Source organism: Tyto alba, unplaced genomic scaffold, assembly GCF_018691265.1.
Source record: "Tyto alba isolate M040663 unplaced genomic scaffold, T.alba_DEE_v4.0 Super-Scaffold_48, whole genome shotgun sequence".
Taxonomy (NCBI): Eukaryota; Metazoa; Chordata; class Aves; order Strigiformes; family Tytonidae; genus Tyto; species Tyto alba.
Genome location: NW_024881324.1, coordinates 17,129,779 through 17,146,889, shown reverse-complemented (window position 1 = coordinate 17,146,889; position 17,111 = coordinate 17,129,779). Strand labels below are relative to the sequence as shown.

General features: G+C 36.5%; 1 protein-coding gene across 3 annotated transcripts in view; it reads right to left on the bottom strand.

Annotated features, from left to right (window-relative positions):
• The window catches only part of DROSHA (drosha ribonuclease III), a 74,592-nt gene that overhangs the window by 48,654 nt on the left and 8,827 nt on the right, over positions 1–17,111 (bottom strand). For all 3 annotated transcript variants that reach the window (XM_042806766.1, XM_032991916.2, XM_032991917.2), the window contains 8 exons: positions 16,929–17,070; positions 13,185–13,339; positions 9,700–9,780; positions 7,558–7,644; positions 7,364–7,450; positions 5,504–5,575; positions 3,856–3,937; positions 2,490–2,564 (listed from right to left, as the gene is read on the bottom strand). In XM_042806766.1, coding sequence (XP_042662700.1) covers positions 2,490–2,564; positions 3,856–3,937; positions 5,504–5,575; positions 7,364–7,450; positions 7,558–7,644; positions 9,700–9,780; positions 13,185–13,339; positions 16,929–17,070 — 781 coding nt within the window. The remainder of the gene's footprint in view (positions 1–2,489; positions 2,565–3,855; positions 3,938–5,503; positions 5,576–7,363; positions 7,451–7,557; positions 7,645–9,699; positions 9,781–13,184; positions 13,340–16,928; positions 17,071–17,111) is intronic.

Sequence of the window (17,111 nt, the reverse complement as noted above, 5' to 3'; positions counted from 1 at the left end):
TTCCCCAGGGAGCAGGAGCAGTCTGGTCCTGCCATCGAGTACGTTCTCTCTATCAGTACACACACAAAAAACAGAATGGAGACCAAACAGAAGTAAAGCCTTAGAGCAATGTGGGGGATGATGCCACAGCACAAGGAATGTGATCCCAGGCACACAGGAAAAGCCTCGCAGAACTGCTGCATAACAACAGGGTTGTTTAAGTTGATATCCTCTACAAGACATGTGAGGGAACAAGCCATTCTCTTACTTCAGCTGGGATTACAGCACTATGGTACAGAAAAGATGAAAGGGAACGATATAATGTGGCCTCTTAGAACAAATAACCTCATTCAGGCTCCAAGAGGGAATCTTAAATGGGGAAAATATATCCCAAACCTCACCGGAAACAGAAAACACTTCTAAATAGCTACAGAGGCAGATCTTTAAATCTGCAAAATTTTCCTTCAAATTAAAGGCAGACTCAGTTTATAAGACTTGTCTTTGTCAACAACTAGATTATACTGTTGTGCAGCAGGCAACCCATATCCAACAAACACCAAAAAGAAAGTAGAGTTTTACTCACTGAAGACAGTGTACAGGAAGGGTACAGGTTGCTACAGACAGCTGTGCTGAACAGTATCTAAAGACCCAACCTTTCCTGGGTCAGAACATGCAGTATTTGGCAGCTCAAATGTTGGTTTTTTTTTCCTAGTCTTCTACTCTCTTAATACATTTATAATCATAAAAATTTATCACAATTAATACAATATAGAAACTATTCCACATACTATGTATCTCTAGCACTCAGTAAACCTGGCATGATTAGCTCAAAGCTACACAAGGCCTGTCTCTAAGTAATCCATGTAGAAAATGTGACATGCCAAGCATCATAATTTAGATAATTAGAAAAATAAGAAAGAAAAAAAAAAGTAGAGGGGATGGGAAATCAGCAATTCATTTCTATCGTTAAAGAGACAGTTGATGGACATGTGGAGATCTGTTACACCAATGTATCTTCTTTAAATAGACATAGATATATAATATTCTGCAAACATACCTGAAGGAAATAGATTCCCACTCTATGGAAATTAAAAATCTCCAAGGACATCTCAAATAAATAATCAATACAAAATGCAAACTTGATTTTAAAAATACCTGTCAAGGATGCTGAAAGGCAACTATCTATGCAGAAATATGAGGAAAAATACATTTTTAAAAATAGTTAAAAGGCTAGGAACCTTAATGAGGAAGCACACAGGAATACATGTTACAAAAACTTTTCTCTCCTGATCAGTAAGCAATCCAGCAGTGCAGAAAGAGCTGACTTCTAAACTAAAATAAAATAAATCAAAATATAAAAACCCCAAACTAACAAGAAAACACCCTGAAGCTACACAAACCAAGCAGGTCAAACGTGTTCTCATTTTGTGATGAGGTCAAGTTAATCAGCCACATGTGGCTTGATGGCTTATTTTGTAAATTGCTTCAGCAGAACCAAATCAATGTTTGCTAGCAAGCCTCAGAGCTCTGCTTCTGATTGAACAGTGTTGTGTATCCAGGAAGGAACAACAATTAGAAATATAGTCATCTAGCCATCAGTACTCTCCACAGTAATGAGACAAATTTCATTTAGCTACAGCTATAATTAATATCCCAACTAAGTTTCAAAGCCCAGAGCAGAGAGGACCTCCAGGCCACAGCCCTCTTGATGAAGACTGTTCCATGTCACATCTGCACCCTCATTCTGGCAGCTGAAACGCATCCTCCTGTCCACACAACCCTTCTGGAGCAATCACTGACAGGATCTCAGCAGGACACATTTTCAATGGAGCCATGACATTTATATCAACTGAAAGTCTGTCCTAGTATCTTAGGATGTGTTAAGTGCCTGCGTAAGCTGTTCATTATAAATTAGCATAATGCTCCATACAGAAGCTTGTCCATGGCTGGCAGGCTAGGGTTGAATTGTAGTGGAATGATGTTTTTCTGTCTTTCACCATTTGCTGCAAGGTCTAAGCTTGCATTAAGATAAAGAAAGAAACAATCAGAACAGGTGCTCAGGGCTGCCAATCACGATGACCCTTAAAACTGCACATCAAGAGTTTTAATACAATCACACGGTATCCTGAAGAGCAGAGGGGACATTAAATTAAGTTTCACACGTGCAATTAGGTAAAAGCATTCCTCCTCAAATGCCACAGCTCCACTGCAGGGCAAGACAAGGATGACCCAGCAGCACTGCCTAAAATCACCACAAGAGAGACAAAAACTGGAAGCGAGACTTGGCCTGTTCATCTGAATCCCAGTTCTGAGGAAACCATCCACACTGCCAGAAAGCACTAAAGACTTCAGATGGAAGCACCAGATCTCCATGCTGACTGAACCATTTGACTTGAAATAGAGGGTTTTTTTCGGTGGGGTGGGGGGGAAGGTGGTGGGGTTCATTGTGTTTTTTTTTGTTTTGTTTTTTCACATCTCATTTCCATAATGCTACATAGTACAAATATTACCTGGAAGAAACCTCACAAATCGCGGCATGAAGTGAAATCTAGGGCAGGAAATAGTATCATTTTCAAGTGAAGGACCTTAAATATGAAAAAAATACAGAAAATTTATGAACAGCAACATATTTGCAAAAGAAGAAAGACAGAAGGCAACTCTGCTGCAGATGAAATCAACGAACAGTGATTACATTTGATAGGGCCTAAGTTTCAATCAGAAAAGTAACAAATTGAACAGAGAGAACAGAGTAACAACTTCTAGTGAAAGCTTTCACATGGACAATTTCAAAGAAAGCTACAATAACTTAAAAATAATCTAAAAAAAGCACAGTAGTTTTATTAAAATAAAACAGTGATACAGAAAAAAACGTTAATTAATTCACTTTAGCCTTATAGACACAAGTATTAGTTTACTAGTCCCTCCCAGTTAGTGGGGTGTTTTTTGGTTATAAGAACAAAGGTAACAAGGAAATATCCACAATGCTATTTTGTGGACTTTTTTAATTTCCTATTTCATCATCCAAACCTTTGCATTAAAATAAAAACAAAACCAGTAAGCACCTGCTGTTAAAAAAGAAAGATAAGAACCAGTGATATGAAAGATAACATATTAGAACGCATTTAGTATCAAACCAAAGAAGACTACACAAAATGTACGAAACTTGTATGCTTCTCTATTTAGCTGCAGTAAATGCAGAGTGCATCTTCATAGACAAAATCAAGACACCAAAACACACCTACAGATTCTGAAATGAAATTCCTCTGATATTCTCAGCTTTCTTTTAGGTCAAGGGTAGGATCATCCCTGAAATTCTCCTTTGTTGCAGTCTTCACAGAAACATACATTTTCATCTTGTCAAGTCAAAAACATTCAGCTATAATGATATATTATCCCTCTATGGCTGTCTGTATGACACTGCTTTGTAAGTTGACTGTAGAGAAATATTGTATGAGTAACCTGTTTGTTAGCTTGTAAAAACAGAGAGAATAGTTTACCTAACATCTTGGCTTTCAAAATACCATGCGCACTATACAGTGCCACATTAAACATACAATAATATTCACTGTTTGATTAAAAATAACAGTTTTGGATTAAGGAAGAAAATTATTTTATCTGCAAGAATACAGTGCCAAGTTAGTGCATTTTAACTGCTACAGCCCATACTAATGAACTCTAACATATTTCAACTTCTTGAGGAACAAAGTGGAAGTTTGTCCCTCTAACATAAACCAACATTTGACTTTGTTGTTTTGAGGTTCCTCCCCACTTTTTTATTTTTAAATCAAAGAATGTAACAAAATAGCATCCTGTTTACAAAAATCTGCAATTAATTGGGGTTTTGTATGTTTTTTTTTTCCCATAAATAAAAGGTACCTTTAAGATTCCAGTCGTAGAGCTCTAAAATATCTTTGAATAGATATGAAGAGAACAGCTCAAGACCTCTCACACAAAAATTCTGGGGAAAGAAAAAAATAAACCAGAATTATATAATACTATAATACAAATAATGGCACTCATATTTAAATAAAATAATGAAAAAAACAGTGTCATCATATTTTCCAACTGCAAGACACTGGGCTTTGGAAACAATATTAATATATCTATAATCATCTACTGTGACAACACAGTGATCTCTTCAGAACACATTTCCAAGAAAGTATTGTAATGAAGACTCTTTAGTCAATGTCCAAATTAAGACTACAGGCAGAAATTAGGAATTTGCAGTAATTTGCCATGCACTAAAACCCCTTCACCTGAGTAAGCTAAGCAGATCACGTATTTCTGAGAAGCATCTTTTTCATAATTCACTTCCTACCTGTCCATATTAACAGTTTATAGATCACCATCTGTGATATCATGATCACTTCCATAGCAACATATCAGTACAAAGCAAACTGAGGAGTTTGACCTCGAGCCAGCAGTAAAAGAGAGAAGAAAAAAAGGGGAAAAAAAAAAAAAAAAAAAAAAGAGATTCTTCTCATCAAATGGGGGAAGCAGCTCCACCAATGCAAAGAGCTTTCATTCAGAACTGAAGGAACTTAATAAAGCCTTCCTTAATGAACAAAATCAGGCCAGGTTGATATAAATCATATGTGTGCGATACCAGACATAAATTCCAAACCCAGCAACACAATCTCTTTGCAAGAATGCACTAGTAAAGACAGTCTGCAAATAGCGATGTAGCCAATTGACCAGGATTCCAAAAAAATGTCAAATTCTCTACTTTGCTTGGTGGCCATTTGTTGGTTTAGAGCAAGATTTGAAGACAAAATAGCAGATTCTGTAACAAGAAATTAATCACTTTCATCACATTAAATCTTGCTGAGGAATTTCAGGTTTCTTGCATATATTTAGATGCTGTTGAGCAACAAAAAGAGATAACTAGAAAGAAAAATGTAAATATATGTGACTAAATTAAACACTGATCCTATCTTTGTAGTTAATATGCAGAGATGTTTCTGCACCTACACATGCTGTTCCACTGCAGCAATTTACTTCACAAGCTGGCTTTACCAGGGATTAATTTGTAATAAAAAAAAAGATTATGAACTGAATTTGCTTTGTTTGTATCCACCGGAAATTTGTTTTGGCAACAGCTTATATTAAGTACTGATAAGCAATCTTCAAAACTTCAAACTCATGATTAAGTTTCAGCTCTGCTATTGACTTATGTGGTCCTGGCAAACCTGCACCTCCACATGCCTTATTTTTGTCATCCATAAAAGAAGATAATGCCTAAGTCTTCTTACAGATTAGAGTACCTGACATATATTGCATATAACTTAAAATGAAAACAAGCTATGCATATAAGCACTTCTTACTATTTGATTTTAGCATACAATAGCCTAGGTAGATGGATTTATGCTAGTACCTGTGAGTGCAAGTTCCTTTTCAGCCATTCATTCAGAACACAGCTTGTCTCTTAGAGACTTCACAAGATGGGATTCTGAAGAGTTTAATCCATTAAGCATATCAACAACTCATAACTCACTCTGACTTTTTGACTAATTATCCTTCTTACCTCTGGCATCATCTCCTCAATGAAATGAATTGTATAGTCAATGTTAAATCTGATTACTTTACATAGCGGAATCTGGAAGGAAAATAGAAATTCAGCATGAAAAACTATGCAGTATCAAATGTATATTTAATACAATTTTGTATGAAAAGGTATTACTGTCTGCTGAAAAGGACACTTACTAAAACAGCTGCTCTGAGGGATCATGCAGACAGGAACACAAGCATGTGCATGAGAAGTAACAGTTCTAACCTTCACCTCTGTAATAACAGGGCTGACAGGAGGGATGGTAAAGGAAGATTAAATAATGCCATCTACTGGAGATGAAATTTTCTTTAGAAGAAAAAGCAAAGCTCAGTAAACGCACTTCTCTCACTTTATATCTGAAAATTAATTTATTGTTGGTGACACAACATGTCAGATTGATACAATGACCTGAAGGCAGGGTGTTTTTAGCGCACTGACAATTCTGTTAGCTATACTGTCTTAAAATATGGCTCTAAGTCATAGCAACACAATGTAAGAACTTCAGGATAAATGTATAGGTTAATACTAATTTCATCCAGTAAATATTCTCAGAAGTTCACTCAACTAACTAGTAAGACAAAGGTCTAATTCCTTTTTTTCACCTCTGAAAAAAGATTGCTTTGTTTGCAAAGTCTATGGACTGCTGAAGGTGTCTGTTTTTTTGGTTTTTTTTTTTTAAATAGGATTTTTTTAAAGAAAAAAAGTTAAATTTCTAAAAGACTACAGAAATGCCTAATCCTACCCTACACATCTACAGCTCTTAGCAAGTTTTGCTATTCACTGTCCTTGCAAGCATAAAAGAATTGTATAACAATTCAATGGTTTGTGAAAATGAGGCAACCCAAGGTTATTTTGCATTGATAATCACACAAATAAATATCTGAAGAGTACTGGGGTGGCACTGAATCAATGGATTTAGCAGATATGCAATATTCTGCTTGCACGTTCTTGCAGCCCACTGTCAAACATTTGACTATTTTGTCTACAAAAATCTGTTGATATCTGTATGATAAACTAACAAGCTACACCAACCAAAGAAAAAATAGTATTTCCTACAGTTTGATACCATATTAAACGTGAATACAAAAATACAAAAGCTTGGAAGTCAAATGTCCCATTTAGAATCTGAGGAGAGCAAAACCTGTCACATAAATCAGCGTGGCTTTTTCAAAAAAAAAAAAAAAAAAATACAGGGAGTATTTTCTTACTTTCTAACATGTAAGTTAAACCAGAAGAGGATATTCTGATTCAGAAGCTCAGTAGCCTGGGGTATTTTTCTTTGTACTGAATAGAAAATGAATGCTTTAGAGAAGTGACCATGACCAAAATCTCCATGAATTAGAGTTGTATATATACAAGCAAATACATAGCAAAGGAACATGTGGTTGGTACTGTAACTGCTGAGTTTTTAGAAGAGAGAAATCCCTTTAGAGTGGATCTCTGAAAAAAGTCCATTTGTCACACAAAGGGAAAAGCCTTTTTTGTTGTTGCTGCTGGTTTTTTTTAAAACTTTTCCAACTTAACAAACCTCCTCATACAATTTAAATCCAATTAGCTGCTTTAACAAGTTATTCCATGATTTCACTTCCAAACTGTGAAACATGTAAAAACATTACTTTGATGCACATCACAGTCTCAGTAACAGTTTGAAGACAATACTTACCACTATTAGCCAAGACAAAACCTGAGACTCATTAGCACAAATGTCTCTCCTCTGTCCCTGATGTTGACAAGATGTAACATACATGTAACATTGTTTTAGAGAAGTTCTACTTCAAGGCAGAAACAGCTTACGTTCCAAACAAATCCCATCCATGTAGTACTGAATGTACTTACGTTTGTTAGTGGGGCATGTGCAAACATTGAGAACCCTTCAAAGATATATTCATGGTCATCATACTCAATAACAGTAGGTCGGTCTGTCTTAAAAAAGCAAATAAGACCACCACAGAGTAAGCAAAAAGCAGTACTACTTCCATCACTGAAAACAAAATTAGAGTCCTAGTTAGAATTATTTATAAAATACTTACTAAGAAGTTTGTGGGAGGTGACACTGTAATTCGATAGTGGTACAGTCTTCCAGCATTGTTGGTCATGGGGCGACATGGTTTAATGGGCTTAAAGAAAGAGATAAGTACAATTATGTGTAGAGTCAAGGCAAATTTAGATTAAAAGAGAGAATAAAGTATTTCTAATAGCCATGAAATATGCACTAGGAAAAATTAAATAAAGGCAGGTAGTCGTAATTAAGCATTCTGGGAAGAAAGAATGTTTGGCCTTATCTACATTCTCACTCTCACAAATATTTTTAAAGCTATTCAGAAGGAGAAAAAAGGTGAAAAACATTGCTGCAGTTTTTTTGGTTTTCCATTTGACTCTATCTTTCTTATAGACAGCAGTTAGTTGTTTACATACCAGACTAAATTTCCTCTTTTATATAAATTTGTTTTGGGAAACTGATTTTAAAAGCTTACAAAAAGAAACCTGGACCTACCATGAGAAGATCTCAAAATAGGTTATCAAAACAGACAGTTATTAGATCATCTGTTTGGGGCAAATCTGGGGGTGGAGGAGAAGGGATTAGTCTATGACCACAGAGGCAGCTCTGCTAACCCTGCTCTGTCTGTCAGGTTGTAACACCCACGCGTGAGGTCCAAAGGCAGCCAGCCCTCCGTGTACTCTGGTGCAACACCAAACACCTGGGATTCACGTTTGCTTCCAGCTTATTCTGAAGCAGTCCAGTTTAAAGACCTACAAATCCTCAAGATTCAGACAAAACCAGTTTCTCATATGCCCTACATCCAATTTGCTGCAGTTCAAAGGCTGCCACCAGCCTGTTTGGATTACATTTGACTGCTTGGAAAAAAAAACAAAAATCACCACACTGAGCAGGGTACTACTCTAAACAGCATTACAAAAGTTGGCCTGATTGCAATGGCAACACCACTCTGTGCACTTTGCAAAACCCATCCAATAAGTAGGGTAATTACTCCGGCTGTTCAGCTCCAAATTAAGCTTCTCACTACTGTGATGAGACAGTTACAAACCAGTTAGTTTAAAGTTAAGCAGTTTTACCTACAGGACACTGTAAAAACAAGTATATCTTAGGAGATTTTCTGAAAGCTCAAATTTCCAGCTGTCCTTGTTCCATGGAACACAGCTGCCCTCATGCAGCAAGTTTTACACATCATTTTTCTCCTCCAAAATTTTCTCTCTCCTTCTCTGCAAGAAAAGCACTAGAGACAATGTGGGGAGGAATTGATCCTGAACTGAAGCAATTTATAGTAAACTTCAGACCAAAGCCATTTTTCTGAACTGGAATAGTCCACAGGAACCTTAAATCCTTAACTGCAGAGAAATACAAGAATGTTTCAATATAGGTAAAAAGGCATATAATAAAATTTTTCAAGAAAAATTACAAAGGTAAATTGTAAGACCTACATATTCATGTTCTCCAATTCTTTCACAAGAACAAAGTTTTTTAGAATGAAAAAGCTTGAGGTCGTCCAAGCACTGTTTTTATTTCCAGAAACATTATTGATCACAAAGCATGCTATTTATAAGTGAATATTTCTAAGGAAAATAACCAAACACTATTTCAACATTCTTCAAAAGAAAGACACTACCATTCTAAAATGTGTTTCAGGAAGCTGATGGAGTAATTTTTTCTAATCACATATTCATAAAGAACTGATATTCATTAATAAACTGACTGACAGTTTGCAGTGCAGACATGCTCTAGTGCTAAGGCAAGAACACCTCCTGACAAGCTTCCTGACCCTATTAGCAGAATTACTATTTTATTTACTCTTCCTCTTACTTTTAAAGCAATCCCTTCACAAAGAGGGCCCTTGTAACATACTCATACACTTGAAGATAGTAGATCTTAGATCACAAGTTCTTTTTTATTAATGTAATTCTGTTTCAGAAACTTTTAAAAAAACCACACCCTAGAATTAAACAAATGCAGGCAAAAGTTTTCCATAGTTCTGAGGTGAATTTCATTGCCAGCATTATGTTTTAAATATGAGGTTACACAACTAACTGATTTGAAGTCACACAGGTGTTTTTACTCAGCCTGTAAATCATGGAAAAATAAACTCAAATCAACCCAAGTACGAGTTTACAGCAGCAAGTTTGTATTCATAATTGCAATTCTTAGAATTACTTACCTCTTCGCCAGGATAAATGCCATGTCTTATTCCCGTTCGTCGGGCTTTAGCACTGCACTTGCACAAAGGTCCATCATTCATCTGTCAAAAACAAAACAGGATTCTGTTTTTATTGAAAAATGTTTTTGAAAAAAAGTATGTTGGTTTTAATGCTTAGAGTGCTGAGGCTTCTAAAAGCCTGTCATGCTTAGATTAAGTAGATGTTCTTAAGCCAATAAAACTGAAAACAGTATAGGCTAATGTAAGAAAACTGCACAATAGCATTAGAACTTCATCACTGTTTCAGAAGCACAAGATGGAAAAATGCTCGCAGCAGAACTGTACCACTCTACTATCACATACATCTTTTCCATTACTTATACAAACATGCTGTCTACATAAAACAAAATTCAGGCCCTAAACATGCATTTGCAAATATATACATGCTGAAATCTCCACATTCAAACAGTTCCAGTGATGGAAATCTCATCCCTGACTAACCCCTCTGCCATGTGGCAAGGCTATCACCTGAAGTATGCAAAGCAGACCATTTGAAGATTTTACCTGGTATTTTAAAGAACTAATGGGAACACCTCAAATCCAACTCGTGAACAGATCAGTAAAAAAGAGGAAGGGAGGAATAATATCAACTTTAGCGTTCTGTATGGGTGCATCAAGTAGCTATACCAAAAAGGGCCGCTGCACACATTATAAAGCTAGTGTCTGTCTTTTCACTTTTATGACCAGGTTCAGTGCAGACTATCAATTACTGCAATACCCTGAAGTTTTCTGCTCTTAACATTATGCCCGTTGCAGAAGTCCAACAAAAAAATACCCAAAACCAAACCAGAGAAACAAATTAAGTTCCCGACTCCAGACTCTCATAGAGTTTTTCAAAGTTTGAATCCAAGAACTGAAAGATTTCTTTTAACTTAGAAAAACCTCAACAAGCTTGCAATGCAATACAAAAACCAGCAGAATGTTCTGTGACACTATAAGCAGTTTGAAAATGCTAACAGCATCCGTGGTGGGGCTCGATAGCATCATTACACAATAGATATAATGTGAAGATAACCTTAGGAGGCAAGAACCACCAAACTGCTGTTAATGGAGAGAAAGATGCAACTTTTTAGTTTTGATGTTAATTCTCTGAATGTTCATCTCAATTTAATTTCTTCAGACTGGCAGAATACATACATGCAAAGGAACATAAGAAGTTGGGCACTTCTCCTTTGCAAACTTAGTCGTGCAATCTTAACAAGTGACATGACAGTGTTTTGTTCATGCATTTTTTTTCCATAGTCGGAGACCCTTGAAGAAAGTACAGGCTCAATTAAACTGAATCATGCTTGTAGGTAAAAACATACTTCCTCCCTGGTTTATACAGCCACAAAACAGAAGAGAGTTTAAAAAAAAGCAGTCAATAGCAAATTGCTCATCACTCTCAAAAATAAGGGCCTACTGAGGCTATTAAAAAAATAACCACTTCTTTTTGAAATCTCATACTTGATTCTTAGCTCTGTTCAGCACTAATACTGCCTCTGTTACATTAAATGCACAGACCAAAACCGAGAGATGTGAAGTACCTGTAAAGCCCAGGACCTGAAAAGCAAGTCAGATATATACACCCGTTTTGTCCCTAATGACACCACTCATGCTAAAAATTGCAGAAGAGAAATTATGAAGTGATATAAAATGATGTTGAAAGATCATAATTTTACCTAGGCAATGGCTTCTAACTTTCTCTGACCAACAGGGCAACACAAACAAGCAGTTAACACTTGTAAGGAAAAGGCCACTGTGGTAGCATGAGCTTTAACATTTTATTTTCTGGCAGCTGCCAGCATTGCTGGAGATTACCCAGAGTAACAAACACACCGCTCAGGTGGAAGGGTTGGGAAGATCCATCCTAAAAATCTAGTTCTGTGTCAGATGGTGTACTTGTACATGCCAGCGTGCACGGCAATCATTCCTGTTTTATGCAGTGATAGTTAGAAAGCATTTTGGCATACCAGATAAATACCCAGAAAAACTTCAAATGTTTTCAAATAAATTCTACTCAACAGTAGTACAGCACTGACAAGCTTGCCATGATCAGATTTCAGCCCCTTAGAATCAAAGATCTCCAGTTGGAAGGGACCCATAAGGCTCATCGAGCCTAACTCCCTGCTCCTTGCAGGGCTACCTAACACCAAACCAAACATCAGCACGCTCCCCACCGTTCAGCCTCAGGTGCTCTGGGATACAGCTGCCAGCATGTACTGGGACAGGGCCAAGTGTGTACTGAGGCAGAGCCAGGGAATCCCATTTATATCGAGACAAAGTCCAGTCCGTACTGGGAGGGGGCCAGGGGATCCATTTCTTAGTGGGACTGGGCACTGTATTGGGAATGGAGCCAGGGGTTACAGTTTCTACTGGGACAGGACCCAGTCTGTGCTGATAACAGGCCATGGGATCCAGTTTGTACTGGGATGGGACCCAGTCTCAAGTGAACAAAGAAAAGCCTCAAGAAATTTTTTGGGAAAGAAAGGTTTTCAGCAGGAACTCATAAACCACACCTTCCTGAATCTATTAATCCTAAAGTTATTCCACTTATTTTTATTTAGCTAATATTCTGGCCTAGAACATTACTTTGAAGTGTGCCCAAGAGCTACACAATTTTTTCAGTTAAATATCTAAACAGTTTGCTAATTTTATTTTCCACGCAAATAAAAACAGCTAGCTATGCTCAGTCAAATGATTATTTTTTTTCTTAACTAGAAGCATAAATATGAGTCTGTAATAGAATATTCAACAGACCTTTGAATTACCACAGTGGCAATAAGCTTTGCAGTATCTCTTCGCATTATGATTTGTTGCATGCTAAACTCATGCATCAAAGTGCCAGAAAAATAAATTTACTGAGGTGCCATTTGACAATGAGTTAGACTGTAAAATATTCAAGTAAGAAAGATGAAGATGGCAAATTTGCAAACAAAAACTAGTCTTCTGTGCAATGTATACATTCAAAACAACACTTCATGAGCGCAGCAATTACATCTAATGAGAACTATAATCTCCATGCAATTACAAAAGAATCATTAGACAAGAAATTAGGAGCATTAACTGCATATTTAAAACATTATAAATAAATGAGCTGACAGCTTTTAGGTGAAAAGTTTGTAAAGAAGGTAAACATGTTGCCTTTTCTGCATCCCAGAATTCATCTGTGTACCTTTATCTCATGGCTAAGAGGACAGCATTAGTACACTGTTAGCAATTCAGGTTTTATTAACACTGTCAGACATGACTCCAGCTGAATAATCCCCAGGATTCATGAGCTGGAACCACACTCTTGAAATAAAAAGTGAAGTGCTTTGAAGAAGATGAGAGAGAAAATGGAAAACGGAGGTAAAAAATGCATATTGAAATAGGTGTCACTCAGCATATCTGACAACAACGCAGAATTTACGGTCTACAAGTGCAAACGACTTTCAGACACATAGTACTTTTTCCTCTCACCATACCTGTCCTGGATCATTGTACCACAGTTCTTCATGAAGACGATCAGGGTGTGCTTTTTTACGCTTAATTTCTGCAATGACGTCAAAAACATCTGAATCTGAACTGCTAGAGCAGCTGCTGTCATCTTCAGAGTCACAGTCTGAGTCACTGGAGCTCTCTGATTCACACAGGAAAAATAAAATCAGCTGAAAAACACTTCCACACACTTTTCTCCAATCGCAATGCATTCTCTAGTGTGACATCGCTAACTGTGCATATTCAAAGTTACTGAAGTTGTGCACGACATTTACACCAACAAAAAGAACAGCAGCAACTGGATTTTTAAACGCAGTTAAATTTAAAAATGACAGCAAATGCTATGGATATTAGATGCCTATAACAACTTATCCTGGTTTCAGCTAGGATAGAGTTAATTTTCCTCCTAGTAGCTGGTATAATGTTGTGTCTTGGATTTAGTATGAGAATAATGTTAATAACAAACTGATGTTCTTAGTTGTTGATAATATATTAAGTCAAGGATTTTTCAGCTTCTCATGCTCTGCAGCAAGAAAGCTGGAAGGGCACAAGAAATTGGGAGGGGACACAGCCAGGACAGCTGACCCAAACTGGCCAAAGGACTATTCCATACCATATGATGTCACGACCAGTATATAAACTAGGGGTGTGTTAGCTGGGGGGCTGGATCGCTGCTCAGGGACTGGGCTGAGCATTGGTCAGTGGGTGGTGAGCAATTGCATTGTATATTGCTTGTCTTCCTTGGGGTTTATTTCACTCTTTTTGTTATCTTCTTTTTAATTACTATTATTATTACTATTATATTTAATTTTTATTTTAATTATTCGACTGTTCTTATCTCAACCCACAAGTTTTACTTGGTTGTGATTATCCCCCCCCCCACTCCATCATGGCAGGGGTGAGAGGGAGCGAGCGAGTGGCTGCGTGGTGCTTAGCTGCTGGCTGGGGCTAAACCACAACACAAATGCATCAATTTGCATTCACGAGAGATTGCTGTCTGGCTGTCCAGCAGCACCACTGATCAGCTGTAGAAGAACAATTTCAGTTACCTGACAATAAAAATTATAGAGCTATAACCAACACAAGTATTACCATAAAGTTTTGTTGTTTTTTTAAAAAAAAAAAAAAAAAAACAAAAAAAAACCCACAACCTAAAATGAGAGAGAAAAGGAATACACATCAGGTCACTAGCAAGAGCAATGAACAAAGTGCTTATGCCTAGTTTCATTTTACCTAAAAATGCTCCTGTCTGCAGCAGGATATTGTCTATTTAAGAGTTTTGAAACAGCACATATGTATAGAATTATTATACAACATGTATTGTTAGACTCACTTTTCAAAATCAATTATTTCTAATAAATCCATTATCACATATTAGAAACCACATACAAGAAGAAAAGCTGGAACTACTAGTTGAGTGAATCCAGGTATAAATTTTTTGGAAGCTCTGTCCTGCAAGTTTTCCTTTTTTTTTTTTTTTTAAAAAAGACATTTTTATTTGTCTGAAACAATTTTTCTGATTTATCAGAGGGAAGAACAATGCTAAAGTTAAAAAAAAAAAGAATAGAAGATGGTCTTAGACTTGTTAAATTGTCTTCTTTCTGGTGTTGTCAAAGTAATGTTAATAAGTGTCTGGATTTAAGTACAAAAAAATCCGAACAAACACCCCTCACAAAAAAAAAAAGCCAAATCTCACATATCTCTAAATTTCCTGTGGTACATAAAAGCCACTCCCTTTCTTATGCATGTAATGTCATTCATTTCCACAGATCTCCTCAGCTCCAACTTAAATAAATGCCTTCATAACCAAGACATATACCACAATGCAAGTAAGGTTTATTATTCTTGGATGAAGGGATGCAACATTTCCTCCATTTCTAAGTTTTGACTTAAGAGAAAACATTACTACACTGCCAGTACTTTGAAATACTGTGATACTATGGTTTAAAATATGTGTATTTATTGAATACAAGACTCAATTCTCCTTAGTTAAAAGAAAAAGGAGGAGAGAGAAAAAAAATAGAGAATATTACTAGTAAAATATGTTTCCCTTTTTTTTTTTTTATATCAAGATCTAATTTGATACAGTCTATAATTCAGCATAAGGTGTTACAAAAATACATCCTTGTGACATATGGTTTACATTGTTCATATATGCTCAGTTGAAATCCAGGATTGTCTAAATGTGCATACATTTATATTCCTAAACATTAGTTGTGTAAGTAATTTTAGGTGCAAAATGAGTGTGGGACCTGTGAGAGTAAGCTGGAGTCCTGAAAGACCAATGCAAAACTTTTGGATTTCATGCAAAAAACTCTTGGAGTGCACTACTATCTCACTACAATACACAATTACTGCTAACACAAGGCAGAACAGAGAAAGCACTTAAGTGCAAAATAAGACAAACTATTAGACACTATAGAAGCTGGCACAGACACCAAGTCAGCCCACGGGACCAGTTCAGATGCAGAACCTTTGGGTCCTCAAGAAAGAGTGGAAAAAGAAACAGATAAGTTGTTCTTGGCAACTATCATATTTTAGCATGGAGCAGCAAAGGAACTCGTTCTGCAGAGATGTGAAGAAGTGAAGCTTTACACAGGCATGTTGAATGTAGCAGTTTTGCCCTTACTTCATCCACATGAAAATATACCTCCTGAAAAACCCTACAGTTAACTTTGCTAGTGATTCTTGAGTGAATTTAAATATATGCAAATACACTTCACAAAAAGTAAAACAGATGTTTCCTTTACAAAAGTGAATTCTCATTTCATTTAATCTGTGTTTATTTTTTCTTTTCATCTTTATTGTATATTATTATACTGTCAGCATGTAACTGACCATGTCATTATATACCTGTATTTCAACTTCAGAATTTTTGATACGTGATTTTCAAAAGTTACTAAGCTCAGATATGAAAGTCTGAAGCAGCAAAATGGGCAAACAAAGTATCTGTTAAAAAGCAAGCCCAACAGAGTATCTAAATTAACGTGATATGCCTACAAATTTCTTGAACTAATGCAACTGACTGAAAAACACACTATGAAGTACTGAAATGCTGGAAGCATAAAAGGAACAGTTAACAGTTCTCACAAAACAAAGAAAAAGCTATATAGCTTTCACTGGCTTCTCAGTAGGCAAATTGCTATCAAAAAGCATGCTCTGCTAATTCAGTCAGTATTTCCCCAATAACTGATATAGCTAGTAGATTTATTTCACTGCAAGAAGATCCATATGGGTGGTGCATGACAACGCAGATTAAACTACGTTTTGAAAACAGATACTCCTGCATAAGGAGGACTGCACAACAAAAATACACTCCAGAAGAAAGATGAACTCAGTGCCATAACAAGCAGCCATATGAGTTTATCATCATTACTCTTGCTTCCTTTCCTTTTTAGAAATACAAGGCCAGAAGCTCCTCAAAGCCTCTTGTGTGCCATACTTTGGCCTGTCTGTTCATGCTCAGGGTACTTTCATGGCATGGAAGACTTTAGCATAAAGCAGTGCTGGATACTCACCATCTTCCTTTAGGCTTTCTGGGTAAAGAATCTATCTCTACTTAAGTCAAAAGCAACAGTAAAACGCTCATGGATATGCAATATAAAGGAAGAATTAAAAAAAAAAAAAAAAAACACAGATTAACCTACCAACATCATTAAATACACAAAGCTGCCAAAAGCAGATTAAGTACAGATTGCTCATTTCAGAGCTTTGTCATCATTTCCACCTACCTAAATCTTCATCCAGCTTGGTCTTTGGTGGCTCCCATGGTGGCCTGGCTGCTTTGGCCTTTGCCTGTCGCTTTCCTAACTCCTCATCAAACTTTTCGTACAGATCTCGGAGTTTGCTTGTTCCTACCACAGTAGAGTCCCCCTGTTAATTAAAAAACAGAACAACAATTAAAAAAAAAAAAA